The 24,205-nt window shown below is 30.1% G+C and overlaps 3 protein-coding genes across 3 annotated transcripts; all 3 read left to right on the top strand.

The window, feature by feature from the left end:
- Positions 1 to 29: 29 nt before the first annotated feature.
- LOC130671995 (tenascin-like) lies at positions 30 to 7,853 on the top strand. Its single transcript, XM_057476175.1, has 5 exons — positions 30 to 87; positions 6,511 to 6,590; positions 7,074 to 7,173; positions 7,262 to 7,510; positions 7,600 to 7,853. The coding sequence occupies exons 1-5, from the start codon at positions 30 to 32 to the stop codon at positions 7,851 to 7,853; spliced, it is 741 nt and encodes a 246-aa protein (XP_057332158.1).
- Positions 7,854 to 11,195: 3,342 nt separating this feature from the next.
- Positions 11,196 to 14,028, top strand: LOC130671994 (delta-like protein C). The gene is made up of 4 exons (XM_057476174.1): positions 11,196 to 11,555; positions 13,253 to 13,352; positions 13,441 to 13,689; positions 13,778 to 14,028. Exons 1-4 carry the CDS (start codon positions 11,433 to 11,435, stop codon positions 14,026 to 14,028), a joined length of 723 nt encoding a protein of 240 aa, XP_057332157.1. The 5' UTR covers positions 11,196 to 11,432.
- A 746-nt stretch (positions 14,029 to 14,774) lies between these two features.
- Positions 14,775 to 22,994, top strand: LOC130671993 (uncharacterized). The gene is made up of 8 exons (XM_057476172.1): positions 14,775 to 15,375; positions 16,291 to 16,557; positions 16,791 to 17,090; positions 17,173 to 17,574; positions 20,110 to 20,364; positions 20,598 to 20,864; positions 21,853 to 22,152; positions 22,234 to 22,994. Exons 1-8 carry the CDS (start codon positions 15,127 to 15,129, stop codon positions 22,639 to 22,641), a joined length of 2,448 nt encoding a protein of 815 aa, XP_057332155.1. The 5' UTR covers positions 14,775 to 15,126; the 3' UTR covers positions 22,642 to 22,994.
- The last annotated feature ends 1,211 nt before the right edge of the window (positions 22,995 to 24,205 follow it).

Genomic DNA, 24,205 nt, shown 5'->3' with positions numbered 1-24,205 from the left:
AGTAAAAATGGTTAAAATCGAAATAAGCTATGGCACGCGCGCTTTTTGGAAAGAACTCAAAAAGCTTTAAACACATCGGGTCAAATGGTATTTGATAACGGACTTTTTTTTGACGGACGGTCTGGGTTTTGTCCCAAACTTTGACGTCCGAGTCCCCAAGTGAGTGGAAAACGTCAGAGGAGTCACTTCAGTATTCCACTGAAAAAATAATCGCTCACTGCTAGCGATTTTTTTCTTGAGCAGCTAGCGATTTTTCCTTTAGCAGGTAGCGATTAAAAATCGTTTGCTGGGAGCGATTTTTTCGCTAGCTGGAAGCGATTTTTAATCGCTCTCTGCTGAAGAAAAAATCGCTAGCAGCTAGCGATTATTTTTTTCAGTGGATCGGAGCACTTCATAAAAATACGTCACACAAAATTTTACCATTTTAGACCTCCCTCCCCTTGTCACAGTAAGCGACTTACCCTCCTCTCCCATAAGTGCGAACGTATTTTATGAACGGCCCTTGAAAGGAAAAATGAAAAATGATTAGGGCTAATGATGTGATACTGCATCATTAATTTCATATATTTGCATACATTAATTTAGAATAAATTGATTTCCTTTGGATATAGAGTGGGAAAAAATAGGTAATTTTTGTAAAGTAGTCTAAAAAAGATCCTTAAGTTTATTAAATCGAAAATTATTGGCGTACGTGATTTTCTGATACCATCCATATCTAGATTTACAAACTAGTGTCACATATAAACGTGGAAATGTTAGTGGCACGTGGCCCTACCGGAACGATAGCTAAAAGGAGAAAAAAAAACGGGGAAATGTAAACGTCATATATATGTATGACGCACATTCAATACAAGTGTTAAATTAAAAATAACGTTTATTTACACTGAGAAGTAAGACATTTTTCGGCAACATAAGAGCAGTAGAATCAATTATAAAACTATGTCAGCATTAATGAAACAAAAAAAATGATAAATGACGTATACATTATTTTCCTTTAACCAATATGACATACTTATATTGTTACTGATTATTATTAATACAATTTGACAATATGTAAATGGAAATTAGATATTTACATGGATAGTAAAAAACACACTAATTAAGATAATTTTTTTATTATTGACAGAAATGTTATCATGCCAATTGATTAGAGATGATAGTAATGTAAATTTTATAAATATATGCATGAATATTTAGGGCAAAATGAGGAGCCAAAAAATGTGTTTTTTAAATATACTTTTTAATTGTTATGCCAAAGATACTTAATTTCTATTTGCATATTTTCAAAATGTGTGAAGAAAGATTATTAACACTAGAAGTATGTCATATTGGTTAAAGAAAAACATTGTATAGCGTATTTTTAATTTTTTTTAATTTTAATGATCGTTTTATCGCTCTTAACTTGCAGTAAGAATTAAAAATAGTCAATGCTTATCATAAAAGCTGTTTTCAGTTTAACACTTGTATTAAAAATTAAATATATAAATATATAGGGGAGACCAGGGCGCGATGAACCCCTTCAAAAATTTGAGCGAAATTATTTTTGTTATCATTTTTTAGAAAAAAAATCCCTTTTTCTTCAATTATAGCAAAATTATGATGGAATTATTCGCGATGGATCAAAACAATTTGTACCTAGTGCTCAAACGTCACAAAAAAACATTAGCAGCTTAGGGTGCCGCCGTGCTCTGGTCTTCCGTATATATAAAATTTTGAATACACCTTTTGGCCCTCCTGCAGGGAAATATATATATTAGGGTGTTTCATATACAGGCGATATATTTTTTTTCTGTCCTACCTGAGAAACTAACAATTTATAGTACAAAAAAAATATTCCCGCTTGAAAAAAAATTCTAAGTCAATTAGAGGCTTAGCGCGTCGAAAAATTCGATTTCTTATTTAAATAACATGGGAAAAAAATTTTTTTTAGTTTGGAATTTTTTACCTCGGCAATGGCTCATTGTACGAATAAGCCCAGCATAAATTTTTGTAGGGAATTTAACGTTTTACAAAAAAAGTCTCTTATCATTTTTTGCTAAATCCATCTGTTTAAAAGTGATTGGATCTCGAAGTCAAGTTAGAGTAAATTTTGAGATCTTTTTACTTTTTCGGCGAAACTATCGGACTTATCATAAAATGCCATACAATCTTTTATGTAGACAATTTGATTTCCTACAAATTATCTCTGATAAATTTTTTTTTAATTCTGTATTATTTTCTAGTTATTTCCATTTTAATGCCAAGCTCTTAAAATCGATCAGAACACTACTTTTTTTAAGAGCTTGGCATTAAAATAAAAATAACTAGAAAACAATGCAGAATTAAAAATAAATTTGTCAGAGATAATTTGTAGGAAATCAAATTGTCTACATAAAAGATTGTACGGCATTTTATGATAAGTCTGATAGTTTCGCCGAAAAAGTGAAAAGATCTCGAAATTCTTCGAGGTCCAATAACTTTTCAACAGATGAATTTATCAATAAATGATAAGAAACTTTTTTTGTAGAGCGTTAAATTCCCTACAAAAATATATACTGAGCTTATTCATTCAATAAGCCATTGCCAAGGTAAAAAATTCCAAACTAAAAAAAAATTTTTTTCCCATGTTATTTAAATGGGGCATCGAATTTTTCGATACGCTAAGCCCCTAATTGACTTAGAATTTTTTTTCAAGCGGAAATATTTTTGCTGTACTATAAATTGTTAATTTTTCAGGTAGGACAGAAAAAAAACAATATCGCCTACATATGAAACACCCTAATATATATATATTAGACTGATTCAAAAAAATCGATTAATTTTTTTTTTCTTCATTATATCGAAAATATTGTTGGAAATGACGAAAAAAAAATACTGTGAAAGTTTGAGCTCTTAATATTAATATAAACAACTGCCGCATCGCAATTTTCAATTTCCCGTTTAAATAACATGGGAAAATTTATTTTTTAAGCTTTAGAATTTTGTAGCTCATGGTGGGACCAATACTTTTGAATGTTCAAGACATATTCTTAGGGTAAATTTGACGCTCTACAAAAAAGGTCTCTTATAATTTTTCGATATTTTCATTTCTTCCAAAGTAATTCGAAGTTAAAGTTAGATTGACGATAAATTTTCACATTTTTTAAATTTTTTGACGCAACCATCAACTTTATCCGAAAATTTTAGAGGACGTTTTTTGTCGAGCATTTTATTTCCTACAACTTATCACATAGAAAATTTTCGATATTTCACTTAAGTCGTATGTTATTTGCAATTAACTGAAAATTTTCTTAAATAATCTAAATTTTGTTGCTTAAAATTAATTATATTAAATTTTCAGTTAATTGCGAATAACTTACGACTTATGAGAAATATCGAATATTTTCTCTGAGATAAGTTGTAGGAAATAAAATGCTCTACAAAAAATGTCCTCTAAAATTTTCGGATAAAGTTGATGGTTGCGTCAAAAAATTTAAAAAATGTGAAAATTTATCGTCAATCTAACTTTAACTTCGAATTACTTTGGAAGAAATGAAAATATCGAAAAATTATAAGAGACCTTTTTTGTAGAGCGTCAAATTTACCCTAAGAATATGTCTTGAACATTCAAAAGTATTGGTCCCACCATGAGCTACAAAATTCTAAAGCTTAAAAAATAAATTTTCCCATGTTATTTAAACGGGAAATAGAAAATTGCGATGCGGCAGTTGTTTATATTAATATTAAGAGCTCAAACTTTCACAGTATTTTTTTTTCGTCATTTCCAACAATATTTTCGATATAATGAAGAAAAAAAAATTAGTCGATTTTTTTGAATCAGTCTAATATATATGCCAACATATATGTGGTATATAATTTTCCCATATATATTTTTCTATGCGAGATTTCAAATGAAATTACGGATTTATCTTCAATGAGACAGTTTTGATTTTTCAAGAAAATAAAAAAACTAATGAATCTCGAAAAAAGTTATTTTTAGTCTATATCATAATTATTACAATCTATGTAATAATGGTTACGTTATCTAATTACTTTTTAAATTTTTCATTCTCCCAAATCATTTCGATATTGGATTTTAATGGGTTGATGATAAAAATTTTTTAATCACATGTCTAGTTATTTTTATCAATCACGATAATTTTAATTATTGAAACAACTGGCTTACGATCAATAGCACTCAAACCACGTAAAGAGTTTGTAACTTATAGATTTTATATTTTTTATCACATATTTACCTTGACAAGTGTTCACTTTTTCATTCTTTTCAACCTTTTACCCTTGAAAGCTTACCCAATCATCGTATTGATTGGTGATTAATAATTATTATCTATGCAAATACATAAATGTGTTTGATTAGTAGTAATTTTTATTTAATTTATAATCATATTAACATTAAAATTGATATCTAATAAACAATAGAAACAGTAAATAGGGGAGGGGGGAGTAGAATGGGCTCTTTAAGAAAAATAATTATAATTTAATTAATTTTATCAACACATTTACTTTTTTTTAGACCCTTGATACTTATTTTCACTTCATTATGCTGCGTCCGTTAAAATTAAAAATTAAAAATTAACAATCGAAAATTAGGGACAGAGTGGGCCCTCCTAAAAAATCTCGGATTTGATATTTTTTATTCTTTATTTTATTTTAACAATCAATTTTGAAGGAAAGGGTAAAGGAAAAAGCAAATCAAAACAACCGGTCGATGATTCGGCTTGTATTTTTTGTGGCAAATTATACTCAGAATCTTTAGAGCCATGGATTCAATGTGGCCAATGTAAAAATTGGGCCCATGATTGATGAGCCGGTGTTCACAACAAAGTTGTGCGAAGCTACACGTGTAATATTTGCAAATAACTATAAACTGTAAAAAATCCGGAGTGAATTCGGATTGAAATTAAATCCGAATTCACTCCGCATTCACTCCGCCACTCGGAGTTCCGGAGTTTTAAAAAAAATCACTCCGCATGCGGAGTGAATTGGGAGTTATTTTTTTAGCGGAGTGATTGCGGAGTGACGCGGATTTTATTTTACTCCCAATTCACTCCGGTCCGGAGTTTTAATACTTCAATAAATTTATATTAAACTGCTAAACAATGTGTGTGTGTGTGTGTGTGTGTGTGTGTGTACAAATGTGTGTGTGCGTATGTGTGTGCGTATCAGCTGATCAATTATGTAATACGCAAGTTTTTACTTCGATTTTTTTGAGTGGAGTTATTTTTTATTAATATCATTTACAAAACTCCACTCCGGAGTGAATTTCACTCCGGAGGGATTAAATTAATATAAAATTATCTACTCCGCGAAAACTCCCCTGTGGAGAGAATTTCACTCCGAGGGGAGTGAATTTCACTCCGAGGGGAGTGAATAATTAAAAATTCATTCACTCCGCATTCACTCCGGATTTAATCCGCATTCACTCCGCGAATTTTTCACAGTGTAAAATAATTGTATTTTAATAATATAAAAAGTCATTTTAATAGTCTGCTGTAGTATAACTTAAAAATGTCATTTGATAATCTTTAACTTTCTTAATAAATTATATTTAATGAACAGTTTTGCTGGTCTAGTTTAGCCTTCATTATATAAGAAATTTCGATAAGCTTATTATCCGTCTGAATTCATTGACGTATAGAAAATTTTAAGGGGCCCACTCTGCCTGCCCCCCCCCTTCCTCTATAAGTAGTACAAAGTATTTTTCAATAATAATTTTAAAAATTAAAATTAAAAAACTAAAGCCTAAAAGTTCGAAAAAAGTTAAATTTGAAATCCTGATCTGTGTCAAATTTGAAAAATTTTTTTGCATGTCACACTTTCATGGAATTTTATTAAAATGAATTTTTTGACACGGGCTGTGCAAATTTAGATTTTCCAAATTTTTTTTTTTTTCTAATTTCGACACTATTCCGACTCCGCTTAATTAGTTCCGCTGAAACTTTGTGGAGTCATATATCATTAAATTTTATAGTCTTCTATATGAATAAACAAAAAAACCAGATATTAAGTAATCTATTGATACTGTAATAGGTAGAGAATATAATTAATTACGTCATTAAAAGTTATATTGAAATACAAAAATATAAAAAAAGGTAAAAATTATTACTTCTAAATTTATAAATTTTGTATAAATCAATCTATATAACGAGCATTTTTTAAATTATCGAAAACGTTATCACTAGTTTTATTTCTTACAATCACCTTTTTTTTTTTTTATATAGTTCTATCAGTACAGATTAATTAGGTGGGCAATTGAATTCTTTTAGTTTGGAAGGTAAGGTCAGTCATTACAAGACCGCTTATGCTATCGACTCATTAGTATATAGAGTATTAGAAATCAATTTATCAATCGCTGTAGGTTTATAAAAGTATTGTCTTATCTATTGTCTGACCAGTCACAGTTTCATAAAAAAATTGATACAATTTCGTTTGACACGTCGAAATTTGAATCATAACAAATTTAGTGCGAAATAAATATGTATATAAAAATGAAGAGTAAAATTTTTTTTAATGTTATCATCGTACTTGAAGTGAACTTTCTAGCCGCTTATAATCTTAGTGATGTTTATGAATATGACAGACGTGTGCAGTGCGCAAGCTATGGATCCAAAGTGAGTATTAGTAACGATATCTATAAATATTTTTTTGTTTGTTTCAATTAAGCTTAAAGTTATAACAAAAACCTCGGTATTCTTGAACTCGAAAGTACTCGCGATAAAATTTATGAGAATTTTAAACTTGAAACTGTTTGTATCCAAAGTAATTATAAAACAATCCAGATATGATTCAATTGAATCAGCACTTTTTTGAAAAAAGTAAAAAATTTTATGTATTTTTTTTCATTTCGATGAAGACATTTAAAAATCTACTTGAGTGATCTAGAATCTTGCGTAAATCAAAAGCTCATTATTGGAAATTTACAAGTTTTCGGCGAATTTTAGCCCGTCATCGGCTAAATTTCGGTCACTTTTCGGTCTTGTGTTCACTATCTGGGTCTTTTATTGGCCACTTTTCAGCCGAGAAAAAATTTTATTATATTTTTGGCTTGAAATTATGTTACCTGGCTAATCAATATTAAACATTTTTTCAAAAAGTGTCACCCTCATTCCTTACAAGCATGCTGTGCACTAAATAATGTCTGCAAAAAACAAGGATGGGGAGCACTCAGAACTAATTATTTCTGCCGTTATTCAGGTATCGTTAACTTGAACTAGTTGAGAAATTATAAACATCTTAATAATTCGATTATATAAATTGTTTTCGATTTTCACTGCAACTTCAGGAAATCTGAACGAGCCTTGTCAACGCAATGTCGATTGCTCAGATATTAATAATGCCGAATGCTCTGTTGACAAAATATGTGAATGTAAGAATAATTATATTGAAGTGGCGGGTCAAATATGTGCGCCTCTTTTGGGTGGATTCTGCAATAAAGACGCTGACTGTGTGCCCACTAATTCTGAATGCATCGATAATAAATGCACATGTCAACTTGCATTTATATCACAATCGATTTATCGATGCATTCCAAGTAAGTCAAAAAAAAAAATTATCATTTTTTGTAATAAGCAATAATCAAAAACTATACTAATAAATCACTGATTGATTTTATCATTTAAGCTCCATTGGGACTGTCATGTGAAAACACTAGAGATTGTTATCCGAGGGAACATATAATTTGTTCTTCTGATAAAGTATGCTCTTGTAGAGAAAATTATGTCATAAGAAATGATGCAACATGTGCACCACTTTTGGAAGAATATTGTTGGAATGATGAAAGTTGTGCGCCCAATCATTCTGTTTGTGTTAATAATACATGTATATGCGAACCTTATTACTCTTTATTATCTAAATACATGTGTATAATAAATTAGTACAATAAATTATATTGAAATTAAAATTTATAACGTAAGTCTAGAACTGATACTCGCGATTGGTTCTCGTCGAAATACGATTCGAGGGTAAATTTCTCATTTTCCAATTTTTTTTTTATGTTCCTAAAAAATGTGTTGCTGCATTATTTTTGAAATGAGTTTTTTCACACTTCACTGAAAATCAGTATATTACACACCAAGGACGAAAAATAGGACATTTCAACCCGCATGGGTAATTGCCTACATGGGCCAAAGGCGATCTTCACCTGAAAGTTTAAATTTTTGCCTCTGTTTATGGGAAGAATGGCGCATGCACTAATTTTAATCATTTGTTTTTTCATAAAAGAAATGAACGACTTTCTTCTATCTAAACAGAGCAGGAATTTAAACTTTTGGTGCAGGTATGGTGGAAAATCAAATTACTGATAGTGTTCGAACCAGTCAAAAAAAAACATTAGACCAAAGTTATTTTTGTTACTTTTTCAAAGTATCCTATTATGCCCCGAGAAATAATATTTTTATTGCAATTATTGTAACATGATAACAAGTTCATGAACAATTAGATATTATAAGCAAAAATGAACATAATATAACTTATTTAATATGCACCATTTATTCATTTGAATTTACATTGATTACGTAATACACGAGGCGTTATTATGAATTATGCAGTATCATTTCAATTTATTGCGCGTGTTAGAGCCTTGCACCTTGATAAGTTGTCTGTGTTATCTACCAATCATTGTCTATTCGCTCTTCAGACTGTGACATTGAAAATATGAAGAAAATCTGGGCATCGGCAATCGACCCGTTATGATAAAGTCTAAAGTTGATCAGATTTTTAAATCATTTGGTTCAGTTATTTCGAAGATATTTGCAAAAAAACCGTTTTTTACCATTTCTTCCTCCCGCGATAACTCCCGAAGAAATTGTCTGATTGAGATGGCTAAGGTGGCAATCGACGCGTTTTGTTAGGTTCTAGAGCTGATTAGATTTTGAATTCGATCGTATAAGTTGTTTCTGTACAATTAATAAAAAACTAAAAAAAAAATTTTTTTTTTTCGTAATTCCTCAATATTTTTGAGTCTACATGATCAAATGATCTGAAATTTTTTGAAAAGTCGATGGCCAACAAGCTCTTTAGATTGCCGCCTTAACCATCCAAATCGATTCATTAGTTGAAAAGTTGCAAAGAGTTTACATATATAGGGGAGGGTGGGGCAGAGCGGCCCCCCTGAAATTTTGACCAAAAAAAAAATTTTTTTTTTTTCGACTAATTACTATAAATCCGATATGTTTGCGCATTTTTACCCCTATGCATGACATTTGGGGCAAAATGGACAAGCCCAAAATTTTGAAAAAGTGATTTTTTCATATTTTTATCGTCAAATTAAAAAAAAATTATTATAATTCCACATTTTTGGCGCTACGCATAACACCTGGGGCAAAATGGACCAGCCGAAACTTCCGAAAAAATTATTTTTTCATATTTTTCGGCCGTTTCTTTATGTAAGAGGCAAATTTGGTCACTAAAAATTTATAAAAATTTAATTTTTTTTTTTAGTTGATAAATTTATGAAATAAAGTAAATTTATAGAATTGATTTTTTTTTTTATTAAATAACAATTAGTAATTAAGGTAATCGAGAGTGAACAATTTTTACGCTTTAAAAAATTTTTTTCGAGTAATATAAAACCAAAAATAGTTTTTAAGAGAAAGAAATACATTCTTAATGATGAAAACAATTTAAAAAAAAAAAAAACGAAAAAAAAATTTTTTTTATCACTTTTTGAAGGGGGGCCGCTCTGCCCCACAAAAAAAAAAAAATTTTTCCAGAATTTTGGCAAAATGTCCATAAATTTGTTCGAAATAGGACAAAAGTAATGTGATCTTATGGTTCAAAGCCACAAAAAATAATAATTGGCTTAGGGGGGCCGCTCTGCCCCACCCTCCCCTACACACATACACACACATGTATACATTAGGGTGGCCCAAAAAAACCGACTATTTTTTTTTTGAGTCTCTAATGAAAATTAGTTAAGACGTTTTAAGAAGCCTCTCCAAAAATCACCTCGATAAAAAATTTTCAAGAGGTCGCTCACGAATTTTGAAAATATCAAAAATGATTGGAATTCGGATTTTTGTTTCTGAATTTATTCTTCCTCGTGGCAGCAATATTTTATATCTGTAAAATTATGACTATGCTGAAAATTTCAGCCCAATATTTAAATATTTAAACGGCGCTCAAGAATTTTGAATGTATTAACTGATAATATGTAACTAATACTTTGAATTAGTTTTTGTATTTTTTTATAACTCAATTACTGTCATTTCACTTAAATATAATTTTGTCAGAACCGAAAATATACAAGACAGTCTTAAACAATAAAATTGTGTAAGTTTTGAATACGCAAAAAAACTTAAAAATTGAATTAAAAATAAAAAAGTATGTAAATAACATATTATTTCTATTTCTCGGGTTGTATTGTTATTCATTATGATACAAATTGATGGTAAAAAAATTGAGAAGGTTTATTATTAATATTCAAGGGTCGATCCAAGAGACAGTACTCGGAAACATTCAAAATTCTTGAGCGACGTTTAAATATTTTAATTTTGAGCTGAAATTTTCAGGGTAGTCATGATTTCATAAATATAAACTATAGCTGCCACGAGAAAGAAGAAATTTAGAACAAAAAAATCCTAATTTCGATCATTTGTGATATTTTCAAAATTCGTGAGCAACCTCTTAAAAATTTTTTATCGAGCTCATTTTTGGAGAGGCGTCTTGGAACATCTTAAACCAACAAATTTTCATTAGAGACTTGAAAAAAAAAAAATAGTCGGTTTTTTTGGGCCACCCTAGTATACATACATACACACACTCGGACATCATTCTGCGAATAGTCAGAATAGCTTCCTAGGACCTCGAAACGTCGACATCTGATGAAAACTCGATTTTCTAAAATTGGGGTGAAAACAAGAACTTCCCGAATTTTTGAAAATTTACAATTTTCTTAGCGGGAAGTTAAAAAACCAGACATTAAGTAATCTATTCAGACTGTAATAGGTAGAGAATATAGTTAATTACGTCATTAAAAGTTATATTGAAATACAAAAATATAAAAAAAGTTACAAATTATTACTTCTAAATTTATAAATTTTTTATAAATCAATCTATTTAACGAGCATTTTTTAATTTATCGAAAACGTTATCACTAGAGTATTATTATTTTCAATCACCTTTTGTTTTTTTTTATATAGTTCTACCAGTACAGATTAATCAGGTGGGCAATTGAATTCGTTTAGTTTTAACGGTAAGGTCAGTCATTGCAAGAACGTTTATGCTATCGACTCATTACTATATAGAGTATTAGAAAACAATTTATCAATCGCTGTAGATTTATAAAAAAATTGTCTTATCTATTGACTGACCAGTTACAATTTTATAAAAAAATATGATATAATTTCGTTTGAAACGTCGGAATTTGAATCATAACTAAATTTAGTGCAGCTGCAAAACAAGCGCTTTTATCGATTGTGGTATTCATCGTTGATTGGAGAAACATATGAAAAAAAATGAATAGTCAAATTTTTTTTAAAGTTATCATAGTACTTGAAATAAACTTTCTAGCCGCTTATGATCTTACTGATGTTTATGAATATGAGAGACGTATGCAGTGCGCAAGCTATGGATCTAAAGTGAGTATGAGTACCAATATTTATGAATTTTTTTTTGTTTGCTTCAACTAAACCTTAAGATACAAGAAAAAAGTTCAAAAAATTGATGACCTTGGAGCCGAATTTAGAACCTCGGTATTCTTGAACTCAAAAGTACTCGCGATAAAATTTATGAGAATTATAAACTTAAAACTATTTCTATCCAAAGTAATTATGAGACGATTTAGATACGATTCAATTGAATCGGGACTTTTTTTAAAAAAAGTAAAAAATTTCATATATTTTTTTTCATTTCGATGAAGACATCTAAAAATCTACTCGAGTGATCTAGAATCTTGCGTAAATCAAAAGCTCAGTATTAAAAATAATAGGAATAAAAATTTATCATTAGAAATAAATCGTACATGGAAAGAATTTTTCGATAAAAATTACTCTCTAATTTCGAGTAATCCTGGGCCGTTGCAAAAAATTGGTATTTTTTGTTTTAAATTTAATATTTTTTGTTTAAATATTAACGTTGCTAGACTATGTTTTACTCTACTACTGAGTAATTTGTTAAAAGTCTTATATTTAATCGATTATTGTGAATATCTCATCTTACTCTATTCATTTTTACTCCATGCGATTAATTTTTACTCCCCAATATATACTATTCTTTTAAACCCATTAACTGTTTGATGAAAAATTGCTTATAACTCGAATAAATTTTCTTATCTATGGCAGTAATTTTTACTCTGAACTGCAGAGTAATATTTCAATAGTCTCCGTTAATCTTCGGTTAAAATCGGCTTCAATTAAATGTCTTTTATTTTGCTCGCGACAACTTACATGTTACGCACACAAACGTAGGGCTGGAAAAAAGACGATCTCTGTATCTCTCTATAACTTAATATTTATTTAAAAAAAAAAAAAATTTGGATTTTTTCTTTTTCAACACAATAAGAGAAACATTTTTTTTTTATTCTTTTTCAAAATATTTATTTTAAGTCATATTCTAAGGCAATTAGATGGTTTTTAGATTTTTTATAAAAATTTCAGCCTATTAATTGTAATTTTTATTGTAATTCAATATAAATTTTATCAATTCAATAATCAACTTTTTATCATAACCTACGAGTAAAAATTGAAGTAGAGAGAATTTATTTAGACATCCGCTAGGGGTAATTTTTACTGGCAATTGTGAGTAAACATTAATCTGATTGATTTTTACTCATTGAAAGAGTAAAATTTCGTAATTCGAAAGTAGAAAGTCGTAATGGCCCAAGATTACTTGATTTAGAGTAATTTTTAGAATAAATAACATGGCAATATTCATACGAAAATTCTTTCCGTGTAGTGATTGACAAAATACTTGGGCTAAAATATTTTGCCGAAAATACCCCAAAAAGCCGGAATCGTAAAATTTTATTGAAAGAGGCTGAAAATACACTGAAATTCATTATTCTTCAGAAGCAGCCAAAAAACTGGCCGATTGATTGATTTGGTCTATTTTCAGCTATACTATATTTTTTTTTTAAGTAAAATTACAGAACTTGAAAAATTTTCGAGTTTTCGGCGATTTTTAGCCCGTAATCGGCTGAAATTCAGCCATTTTTCGGTCTTGTGTTCACTATCTGGGTTATTTATTAGCCACTTTTCAGCCGAGAAAAAACTTTATTATATTTTTGGCTTGAAATTATGTTACCTGGCTAATCAATATTAAAAATTTTTTCAAAAAGTGTCACCCTCATTCTATACAAGCATGCTGTGCACCAAATAATACCTGCAAAAAACAAGGATGGGGAGCCCACATAAGTACTTATTTTTGCAGTTATTCAGGTATCATTAACTTAAACTAGATGAGAAATCATAAACATCTTAATAATTCGATTGTATAAATTGATTTCGATTTTTACTATAACTTCAGGAAATCTGACAGATCCTTGTCAACGCAATATCGATTGCTCAGATAATAATAATGCCGAATGCTCTGTTAACAAAATATGTGAATGTAAGAATAATTATATGGAAGTGGCGGGTAAAATATGTGCGCCTCTTTTGGGTGGATTCTGCAATAAAGATGCTGACTGTGTGCCCAATCATTCTGAATGCATCGATAATAAATGCACATGCCAATTTGCATTTATATCACAATCGATTTATCGATGCATTCCAAGTAAGTCAAAAAAAAAATTATCATTTTTTGTAATAAGCAATAATCAATAACTATATTAATAAATCACTGATTGATTTTATCATTTAAGCTCCATTGGGACTGCCATGTGAAAATACTAGGGATTGTTATCCGAGGGAACATATTATTTGTTCTGATAAAGTATGCTCTTGTAGAGAATATTATGTCATAAGAAATGATGCAACATGTGCACCACTTTTGGAACAATATTGTTGGAATGATGAAAGTTGTGCGCCCGATCATTCTATTTGTGTTAATAATACATGTATATGCGAGCCCAATTACTCTTTATTATCTATAAACATATGTATACTAAATTAGTACAATAAATTATATCGATATTAAAATTTAAAACGTAAATCTAGAACTAATACTCGCGATTGGTTCTCGTCGAAATACGATTCGAGGGTAAATTTCTCATTTTCCAATTTTTTTTTTATGTTTCTAAAAAATGTGTTGCTGCATTATTTTTGAAATAAGTTTTTTCACACTTCACTGAAAATCAGTATATTACACACCAAGGACGAAAAATAGGACATTTCAACCCGTATGGGTAATTGCCTACACGGGCCAAAGGCGATCTTCACCTGAAAGTTTAAATTTTCGCCTCTGTTTATGGGAAGAATGGCGCATGCACTAATTTTAATCATTTGTTTTTTCATAAAAGAAATGAACGACTTTCTTCCATCTAAACAAGGCAGGAATTAAAACTTTTGGTGCAGGTATGGTGGAAATTCAAATTACTAATAGTGTTCGAACCAGTCAAGAAAAAACATTAGACCAAAGTTCTGTTTGTTACTTTTTTAAAGCATCCTATCATGTCCCGAAAAAAAATATTTAAATTGAAATTATTGTAACATGATAACAAGTTCATGAGCAATTAGATATTATAAGCAAAAATGAACATAATATAACTTATTTAATATGCACCATTTATTCATTTGAATTTACATTGATTACGTAATACACGAGGCGTTATTATGAATTATGCAGTATCATTTCAATTTATTGCGCGTGTTAGAGCCTTGCACCTTGATAAGTTGTCTGAGTTATCTACACAATCATTTTCTATCCGCTCTTCAGATTGTGACATTGAAAATATAAAAAAAATCTATAAATAAAAAATAATTATAGTTAACAAGTGGTCTTTAGATAATCACGACTGAGAGTCATAATAATATTTACTTTATTAGAAACAAGGAACTATAGACATAATCTGACTTGTCATTGACGCGGAAGCATAAAACTACTTCAATTATAAGTTGCATAGCATACAGTTGTTAGTTGTTGTTAGTGATCTGTGCATTGAATTATTAGCTGCAATAAAAATAAAGCTACACATATCTTAATTAATTTAATTACTAAGTCTAAAAAAATTTCAAACTATATTTTATAATTTTACAAAATTCCAAATTAAGAATGGCCCAACCTGAGTGGCTAACAGCGCGATTTTTGGAACGTGTACTACGAAATGCAGATAAAGATGATTCGATTTCGGTAACTGAAATTTCAGTAACAAATGCAACTAATAAAGGTGATAATTACACCAGTGATATGTTCCGAGTTACTTTTGAATCAATCCGTAATGAAGATGGTGTTAAAATTTCTAAGAAAAATTCAATTATTGTAAAAGCTGCACTTAGTTCTGAAGGGAAACATAAAGATCTAGTAAGTATCGCGAGACAAAAATGTGAGTCTCCGGAAGTCTCTGTACGAATCTCTGAGGAAGAGACGTCAGAAGACTGTTTAAAGTTATAGATATCTCCGAATGAGAGACTCTATGAGACTGTTGGATTTTTAAACTAATCATGGACATTTATGGAGTAAATAAAAAAAAGTTATTTGTTATTTGAAAAGTACTTTTTGTTTGTGTTATAAGAAAAATTATTCAAGGGAAGATTAATGTCATGATATAATAGCATACACTAAATTACGATAAAAAAAAAAATACTTATCACTCTGTCGAAAAACAGAGAAGTACCCGAGTCATGGTTGTTTTCAAGTTTGGAATATAACAGTTCTAATATATGTTTATTACCAGGGACATCATAAGCGGCTGGGCGCGATCTAGTGGCGAGCACTGAACTACTTCCACTGCTGGTGCCTAGCACCGGTGACTTCCCCCTCCTCCATGTATATCTTTTCTCCCAAGAAATTTTTCTCTTGCTTTAAGCAAAAAATTTTTGATTCAAGTTAATTATTTACTTGGTGCAAGAAAATTTTGATTTTCCAAATCGTAAAAAAAAATTTCCCGAATCAAGGGTATTTTTTTTTATTCAAGTTTTGAAAACTTTTTTTTCTGTGTAGTCTCTGGAAGTCTCGAGTTGGGAGACTTAATGTTTTCTGGGATATTTCATAGTCTGAGTTTTCTGTAGTCTCCGAATAAGAGACTCTGGGAGATTCAAAAAGACCGCATGTGAAACACGATTGACTGCTGGTCTCTTAGATGGAAATAGAGAGACTTAAGGAGATTCAGAGCCTTCTAAAGACTCTCAAAGGCCCAAGGACTTGAATTTTTCGTCTCGGGTAGATAATGAAATAATAGAAAAATCTTTACTAATTTAATTTAACTAATGTTTTTAGATCGAGGATGCCAAAATATTTGATAATGAAATAAAAATGATGACATCGACCTTGAAAGATATGGAATCAGTATTGAAGGATACTAAACTTGGGGGACGATGTTATTATGCTCAGCTTAAAGATCCTACGCTATTAGTAATAGAAGACTTGGCGCCATTAGGTTTTCGTATGGCCGATCGCCAAGTAGGTCTTGACCTTCAACACTGCACTCTGGCGTTACAGAGATTGGCCAAATTTCATGCAAGTTCTGTACTGGTTTGTGAGAATGTTAGTGTCGTTTATTTTTGTTATACTGTAGAATTACAATAAGTTGGATTCCATTAACCCGGAACTTCCCCTCAATGTTGAACCCCATTACGAGTTACGCTATCTTTCACCCCATTCATGTAGACGTACAGCGCTTCAAAGGAGATGAGGCATTCAATATAAAATACAAATATAAAATATGATGGCCAATTATTGAAATGCCAGTATTAATGATTATGTTTATTTTTATTTAGACGCCTAAGTACAAAAAAGATCATAGCAAAGGAATGTTTGCTAGTGACTTTCCACCGGACGCTGCTAAATTTTTTTCCGATTCAATAAATTCTATGGTTAAAGCAGCTGAGACATGGTCGGAATTGAGTGTAGAATGCAGAGAAAAAATAAGAAAATTGTCGAGTGCTGTTTTTCCTAAAGCATGTGAAGTAGCCAAACTCAATGAATCGGAATTCAATGTATTGAACCATGGGGATTACTGGGTCAATAATATGTTATTCAAATACAATGACAAAGGAAACGTTGTGGATCATGTTTTTGTAAGCTAAAGTCTATAATCAACTCAAATAAAATGAAAATCACTGGAATCAAAAACTAATAGTTTACCTTTAATCTTCTTAGGTTGATTTCCAAATGTGTATTTATGGAACCCCTGCTATAGATCTTCAATATTTCTTCAATACAAGTGCTTCTGAAGAAGTGTTGGCGCTTCATAAAAATTCACTGATTGAACAATATGTAAAAATTCTTTCTACGACAATGAAAAATATTGGATGCAAAATTTGCCCTCCTAGTCTCAGTTACATAAAAAAAATATTTATTGAACTCGAAATTATTGGTTTCGTAGTAGCCTGCACAGCTCTTCCAATCATGATGACTGATAAGAGTCAAGCGAAAGGCCTTGAAGAATTAATGAGTCCGGGTGATGCTGATTTTAATGCAGATGCTTACAAAAATGAAGCTTTTAAAATGAAAATAATACCACGGCTTCTTGAATGGAATGCTCGTGGAATACTGGATTTTTAATTTGAAGCTCTTCAGGGAATCGCAAGAAACTGATACGATTTTTGGAAGCAATTGCATAGATAAAGTTCGTCACCAGCTAATCAGGCTCAATATTCGAATGGTTCGATAGAGTAAAATAATTATAATAATAAATAATAACGAAAAAAAGTTCTTTAAATAACTAAAAAAATTATTTATTGCATAAAAAAATATTTAATAAAACAAAATTGTACATATTGTGAATTAAATGAATAAATAAAATACTCAGAGTAATGTTTAATATATCGGTTATTAAAATTGATTAAATTTAACTAAGCGAAAATTTACATCATTATTATAAATTAGGCGCAAAAGCAACAGTATTATCGTAAGTTATTGCACGTCAATTACAAGCTTCTAGGCTGATAAAAAATCAGTGTAATGGATAGAATCATTTCCTATCGACTCTCAAGAATTTATTGCCCTTGGAAAATAAAAAAATGACCAAACAAACAGCACACTGACATTGATTAAATGGCTTGAAGATAAATAACTTTGTATTACATAATCCTGTTAACATCGTCATAAAAAAATAAACTGAACAGATAATCTAACACTGGTGTAGATCAGGAAGTACGAAACAAATTGAATCAAACGTTGCATCAGACTTAGTCGTTGGTAGTTCTCAGTGATCTGTGCCTTTGTATAGAATTATTGACTTATATTATCATTATTTATATAAATATATAGAGGAGGGTGGGGCAGAGCGGCCCCCCTGAAATTTTGACCAGAAAAAAAATTTTTTTTTTTTCGACTAATTACTATAAATCTGATATGTTTGCACATTTTTACCCCTACGCATGACATTTGGGGCAAAATGGACAAGCCCAAAATTTTGAAAAAGTGATTTTTTCATATTTTTATCGTCAAATTAAAAAAAAATTATTATAATTCCACATTTCTAGCCGTACGCATAACACCAGGGGCAAAATGGACCAGCCGAAACTTCCGAAAAAATTATTTATTCATATTTTTCGGCCGTTTCTCTATGTAAGAGGCAAATTTGGTCACTAAAAATTTATAAAAATTAAATTTTTTTTTTTAGTTGATAAATTTTTGAAATAAAGTAAAATTATAGAATTGATTTTTTTTTTTATTAAATAACAATTAGTAATTAAGGTAATCGAGAGTGAACGATTTTTTACGCTTTAAAAAATTTTTTTCGAGTAATATAAAACCAAAAATAGTTGTCAAGAGAAAGAAATACATTCTTAATGATGAAAACAATTTAAAAAAAAAAAAACGAAAAAAAAAAATTTTTTTATCACTTTTTGAAGGGGGGCCGCTCTGCCACAAAAAAAAAAAAAAATTTTTCAGAATTTTGGCAAAATGTCCATAAATTTGTTCGAAATAGGACAAAAGTAAAGTGATCTTATGGTTGAAAGCCACAAAAAATAATAATTGGCTTAGGGGGGCCGCTCTGCCCCACCCTCCCCTATATCATTTTGAATTATTATTTTCATGGAAAGTATATTCCTAATGATATCGCTGAAAATCGTCTCTAACTCAGCAAATCGATGTATTGCCACCTACTCTACACTTTACCGAACGCGTGAACATTATTCATTGTATCGTATACGCATGCGTACTATCGATTGTGCGGGAGTTGTTTACTAGCTTACGAATCTAAAGGCGATCCTAGGTTGGCGGTAATTTATGTTAACATACCGTTTTTTGTGATAGCACACGACGAATTTTGAATAGTCTACAAAATAAGTAAACAGTTATTTTTGAAAGTCAAAATATTTAAAATGCACTAAATTTAAATCGTTCACACATACACTTAATAATTGCAGTGCAATCGCAATATACAAATGTCTGATGCGTGATTCAGATTTTATGAATCTGAAGAACCGATTTGTTTTTTAGAAGCAAATGAAGAAAAATTTTGTCAATCAGCTGAGTAGGCTCAAGAGTTAAATGATTCTCAAGGTCGATAAAGGAAATTTTTAATAAATAATAAAAAAAATAAAAGTCCTGTGAGTGATCTAAAAAAATTATTAGGTGCAAAAAAAATATTAAATAAGACAATTGTATTTATTTTTAATTAAATAGATAAATAAAACACTCGTCATATTTGCGCGGCTGTAAAAAAATTAAACTCAATAGATTATCGGACGCTAGTCGTAGATTAAGAAGTAAAAAACAAATAATATGAAACATTCAGTCATCAGATGTGAATTATTGTACAGTTAACTTTTATAAGTACATGTAATTATGTATGTAGTTACGAGAATAACTATTTAACTTAATTGTTATATTGAATAAAGATATAAAGTATTTGTAACGAGAATAAATTCTCTCTCCTATTATTTCATAACTACGCTATTCAACTCTTTAGAGATAAACTCAGTTTGAAGCTGTCATCAAAACTTAAAACATCAAGACACATTCTACATACCTCAATAAACATATGTTCGTTTCGTTGTTGCCTGTTTATATATTAATCAATTTTATTCTATATATGTTTAAAGAAATTTTTAATCAATATTAAATAACTAACCATAATTTAAAATTAAAATGGATCAACCTGACTGGCTAACGGCGCGATTTTTGGAACGTGTACTACGAAATGCAGATAAAGATGATTCGATATCGGTAACTGAAATTTCAGTAACAAATGCAACTAATAAAGGTGATAATTACACAAGTGATATGTTCCGAGTTACTTTTGAATTAACACGTAATGAATCTGGTACAACATCATGTGAAAAAAGTTCGATTATTGTAAAGGCTGCTCTTTGTACTGGAGGAAAACAGAAAGATTTCGTAAGTAGATTTAATGTAGTGACTAATAATCTTATTAATTTTAAATTAATTTTATTTACTTATTAGTTCTCAGTTTTCTGAATAACACCTCGAAATTTTTTTTTGCCGATTTATGTGCCGCAAAAACGTTTATAAAGTTATTAAATGACTTTGGATTTATTAAAATTCAAGTAACCGGAAGATTAGGAAGACTGGCAATCAAGTAATTTATTTTATTTGAAAACTGTTCATAGGTTGAGGAAACTAAATTATTCGACAAAGAGATAAATATGATGACATCAGCTCTGAAGGATATGGAATTAGTGTTGAAGGACACTAAACTTGGCGGACGATGCTATTATTATCAGCGTAATGATCCTGCGCTATTAGTAATAGAAGACTTGGCACCATTAGGTTTTCGTATGGCCGACCGCCAAGTTGGTCTCGACCTTGAACATTGCACTCTGGCGTTACGCAGATTAGCTAAATTTCATGCAAGTTCTGTACTGGTTTGTGAGAATGTTAGTGTCATTTAATTTCATTCTACTCTCTTAAAATAAACCAGTGAAATTTCACTGATTCTCCAGTGAAATCCACTGATTCACCAGTGAATCGAGCGATCACTGATTCAAAACCAGTGAATCGAGCGATCACTGATTCAACCAGTGAATTGAGCGATCACTGATTCAACCAGTGAATCGAGCGATCACTGATTCAACCAGTGAATCGAGCGATCACTGATTCAACCAGTGAATCGAGCGATCACTGATTCAACCAGTGAATTGAGCGATCACTGATTCAACCAGTGAATCGAGCGATCACTGGTTCAACCAGTGAAATTTACTGATTCAACCAGTGGACTAAGATGATCGCTTGGCTCACTGTTTGAACCAGTGACATGCCGGTATACTACATAAATATAAACAAAATAGGTTATATTAATTTTATTTTATCATGAACGTTTATTCAAAAACAAAGTGAATCAAAAAAGTCTTAATAACAATTATATTTAATTAAAAATTATTTAGTAATAAAATAACTAATATTAATTAGGATTTATAAATATTTAATGTGTTTCCATTTTCAATGGGCTTTTTATATTGTTTAATTTTGAAATTATGTCATTCATTTTTGAGGTTAGCTCCAAGCTATTGAAATTGCTCCAAAGTTATTTATTTTTAAACTCTGTCAAAATTGTGTCATATAATTATTATTGTTATATAAAAGTTAGTTAAAATATTACATGAAGATAATCAATAAATATTACTTATTTATTGACATAATAAAATACTTAAATATACTCATGTACAGAATGCTGCTGTACCCGCGCGCTTACATGTTTTTAGTTCACTGATTGAACCCAGTGAGCGCGACGTTCACTGATTCAACCAGTGAAGTTCACTGGTTGAATCAGTGAAATTTCACTGGTTCATTTTAAGAGAGTAGATGACTAAAAGATGAAAAAAATGAATAAATACTTGATGTGTTTAAATATTTAATTTTATTTAGACTCCCAAGTACAAGGAAGATTTTAGCAAAGGTCTGTTTGTTGTTGATTGTCCAGCGACGTTGATTGAATTTTGGACAAACGGAATAAAATCTTTGGCAAAAGTCGCTGAGTCATGGTCAGAATTGAGTGTAGAATTGACTGAAAAACTCAAAAAAATGGCAGATGTTTTTTATCCTAAAGTGTGTAAAACAGCAGAGATGAAGGAATCTGAATTCAATGTAATAAATCACGGTGATTTTTGGATTAATAACATGCTGTTCAAATATGATAACAAAGATAACGTTGTGGATCATATTTTTGTAAGATAAAGTCAATAATTTATTTAAACAATATCCACACTACCGCAGGTACAAATTTATAATTAAGATAAATTATTTCAGGTTGATTTTCAAATTTGTGTTTATGGATCGCCTGCATTAGATCTTCAGTACTTTTTACATACGAGTGTTTCTGAACAAGTACTGATAGATTATAAAAATTATTTGATTGAAGAATATGTAAAAACTCTTTCTACAATAATGAAAAAAATTGGGTGCAAAACTCACCCTCCTAGTCTCAGCTACTTACAAAAAATGTTGATAGAAAGAGAGATTATTGGATTTTTAATGGCTTCTACAGGCCTTCCGATTCTACTCCTTGACAGAAGTCAAGCACAAGATCTCAACGAATTAATAGAAAATAAAGGAGATATTCATTCTAATGCATATAATAATGAAGTTTATAAAAAAATAATGGTACGGAGACTTCAAGAATGGGATGCTCTCGGGCTGTTCGATGAAAATGCTTGAAAAATATTCAGTACTACGTTTTCAAACTTTGATTAGCGCAGCAAAATTGAACAAAGTTTTCTAAAAGTTTATATAGAGTCAGTTAGATGACATTTTTTCGAAAAGTGGCAGTTAAAATTTACAATTTAAATCGTTTTTAAACTGGTTTCTTTTATTTAATATTTATGATGCCTGTGACTGTATATTGCACAACTCGAACGCGAAGCGGAGAGGTTTGGTTCTACTATGTCAACATGTCGAAGTCACGCGATTCACTCACATTGAAGCGTGTATATTATTTTTATAACGCACTGACTCGTTATAAGAAGCACGTCAGTATTAAGATAAAAACACTAATAAACAAATAATGTTCTTATTAAGTTGTACAAAATGTATTATGATAAAAAAAAATCTGTAACAGATATTTTTCCAAATAAATATATTATTTTATTTAAAATTTTGTTCAACTGCTCTCTTGACTAATGCATTACCGCCACTCCAAATTTTTATGAAAAAAACCTGACTGATTCAAAATATTTATTTTTAATTTTTTAGTTGTTATTTTTTTAGGTATCTCTGTGTACATTGCAAAAAAATGGTGTTAAAATGAGGTTACACAATGAAACATGAGCGTTTAAGGTGTGCACTTTTGGATTTTCCGAACATATCAACTTCTCGCTATGAAAATTGAAAATTTGCAAAAAAATGGAAGATATTGGTTTTGGTCCGATTTTTGAAAATTGAGTTTTCAACATATTTCGACGTTTTGAGGTCTTAAAAAGCTATTCAGACCATTTTCAGACAGACGCCTGTCTGTGTTGGTATATAGGGGAGGCAGGGGCAAAAGGGAGTACTTAAGGAAATACCAAGTTTTCGAGGACTCAAAGACGCTAAATCTTTTTTTTTTTAATGATATTCAAAATAAATAGAAGAAATTTTCAGTTACCGTTGAAAAAAAAAATTTTTCATTTCTGCGGGCAAAGTGGCGTACCCCCTAAAAAAGGTAAAAAAAAAAAAATTTCTGGATTTTAAACGAATTTGATTAAGTTGAATTTTTTTTAAAGTAATTTACATGAAGAAAAATTATATTTTACATGTTTATTGGATACAAAAGGAGAAAAAAAATTTTTAATAGTTTTTGTTATAAAACAAACGTCATTAATATTTTTCAACTGACAATTGATTTTTGAAAAAGTTTATCAAAAAAAATTCAAAATAACGATTAATTATATTTACGGAAGTGATTTTGGAATGTTTAAAAACCATTTAAAATATTAAATTTTTTTTTATCAAATTTTGGGGGTACCCCGTTTTGCCTACCCTACCCCCTTTTGCCCCCCTTTCCCCTATGTGGGTATGTAAACTGATTTTTGTCGTACGATATCTTTGGAACGTATCAACCGATTTGAATGTTCTTGGCAGCAATCGAAAGGGCTCACCAAGACTTAGAACTCAATTGATATTTGAGTCAATCGATCGAATAATTAACAAGTTATAAAAAAAATAATAATTACTCAAATAAATTTGTTTATTATTGCTCGACTGATTTGTTTCTAAGTTTATTAAAATCTAAGTCTCAATAAGC

Source organism: Microplitis mediator, chromosome 7, assembly GCF_029852145.1.
Source record: "Microplitis mediator isolate UGA2020A chromosome 7, iyMicMedi2.1, whole genome shotgun sequence".
Classification (NCBI taxonomy): Eukaryota; Metazoa; Arthropoda; class Insecta; order Hymenoptera; family Braconidae; genus Microplitis; species Microplitis mediator.
Note: the sequence above shows the minus strand (reverse complement) of the source record. Positions and strands in the feature narration are given on the sequence as shown.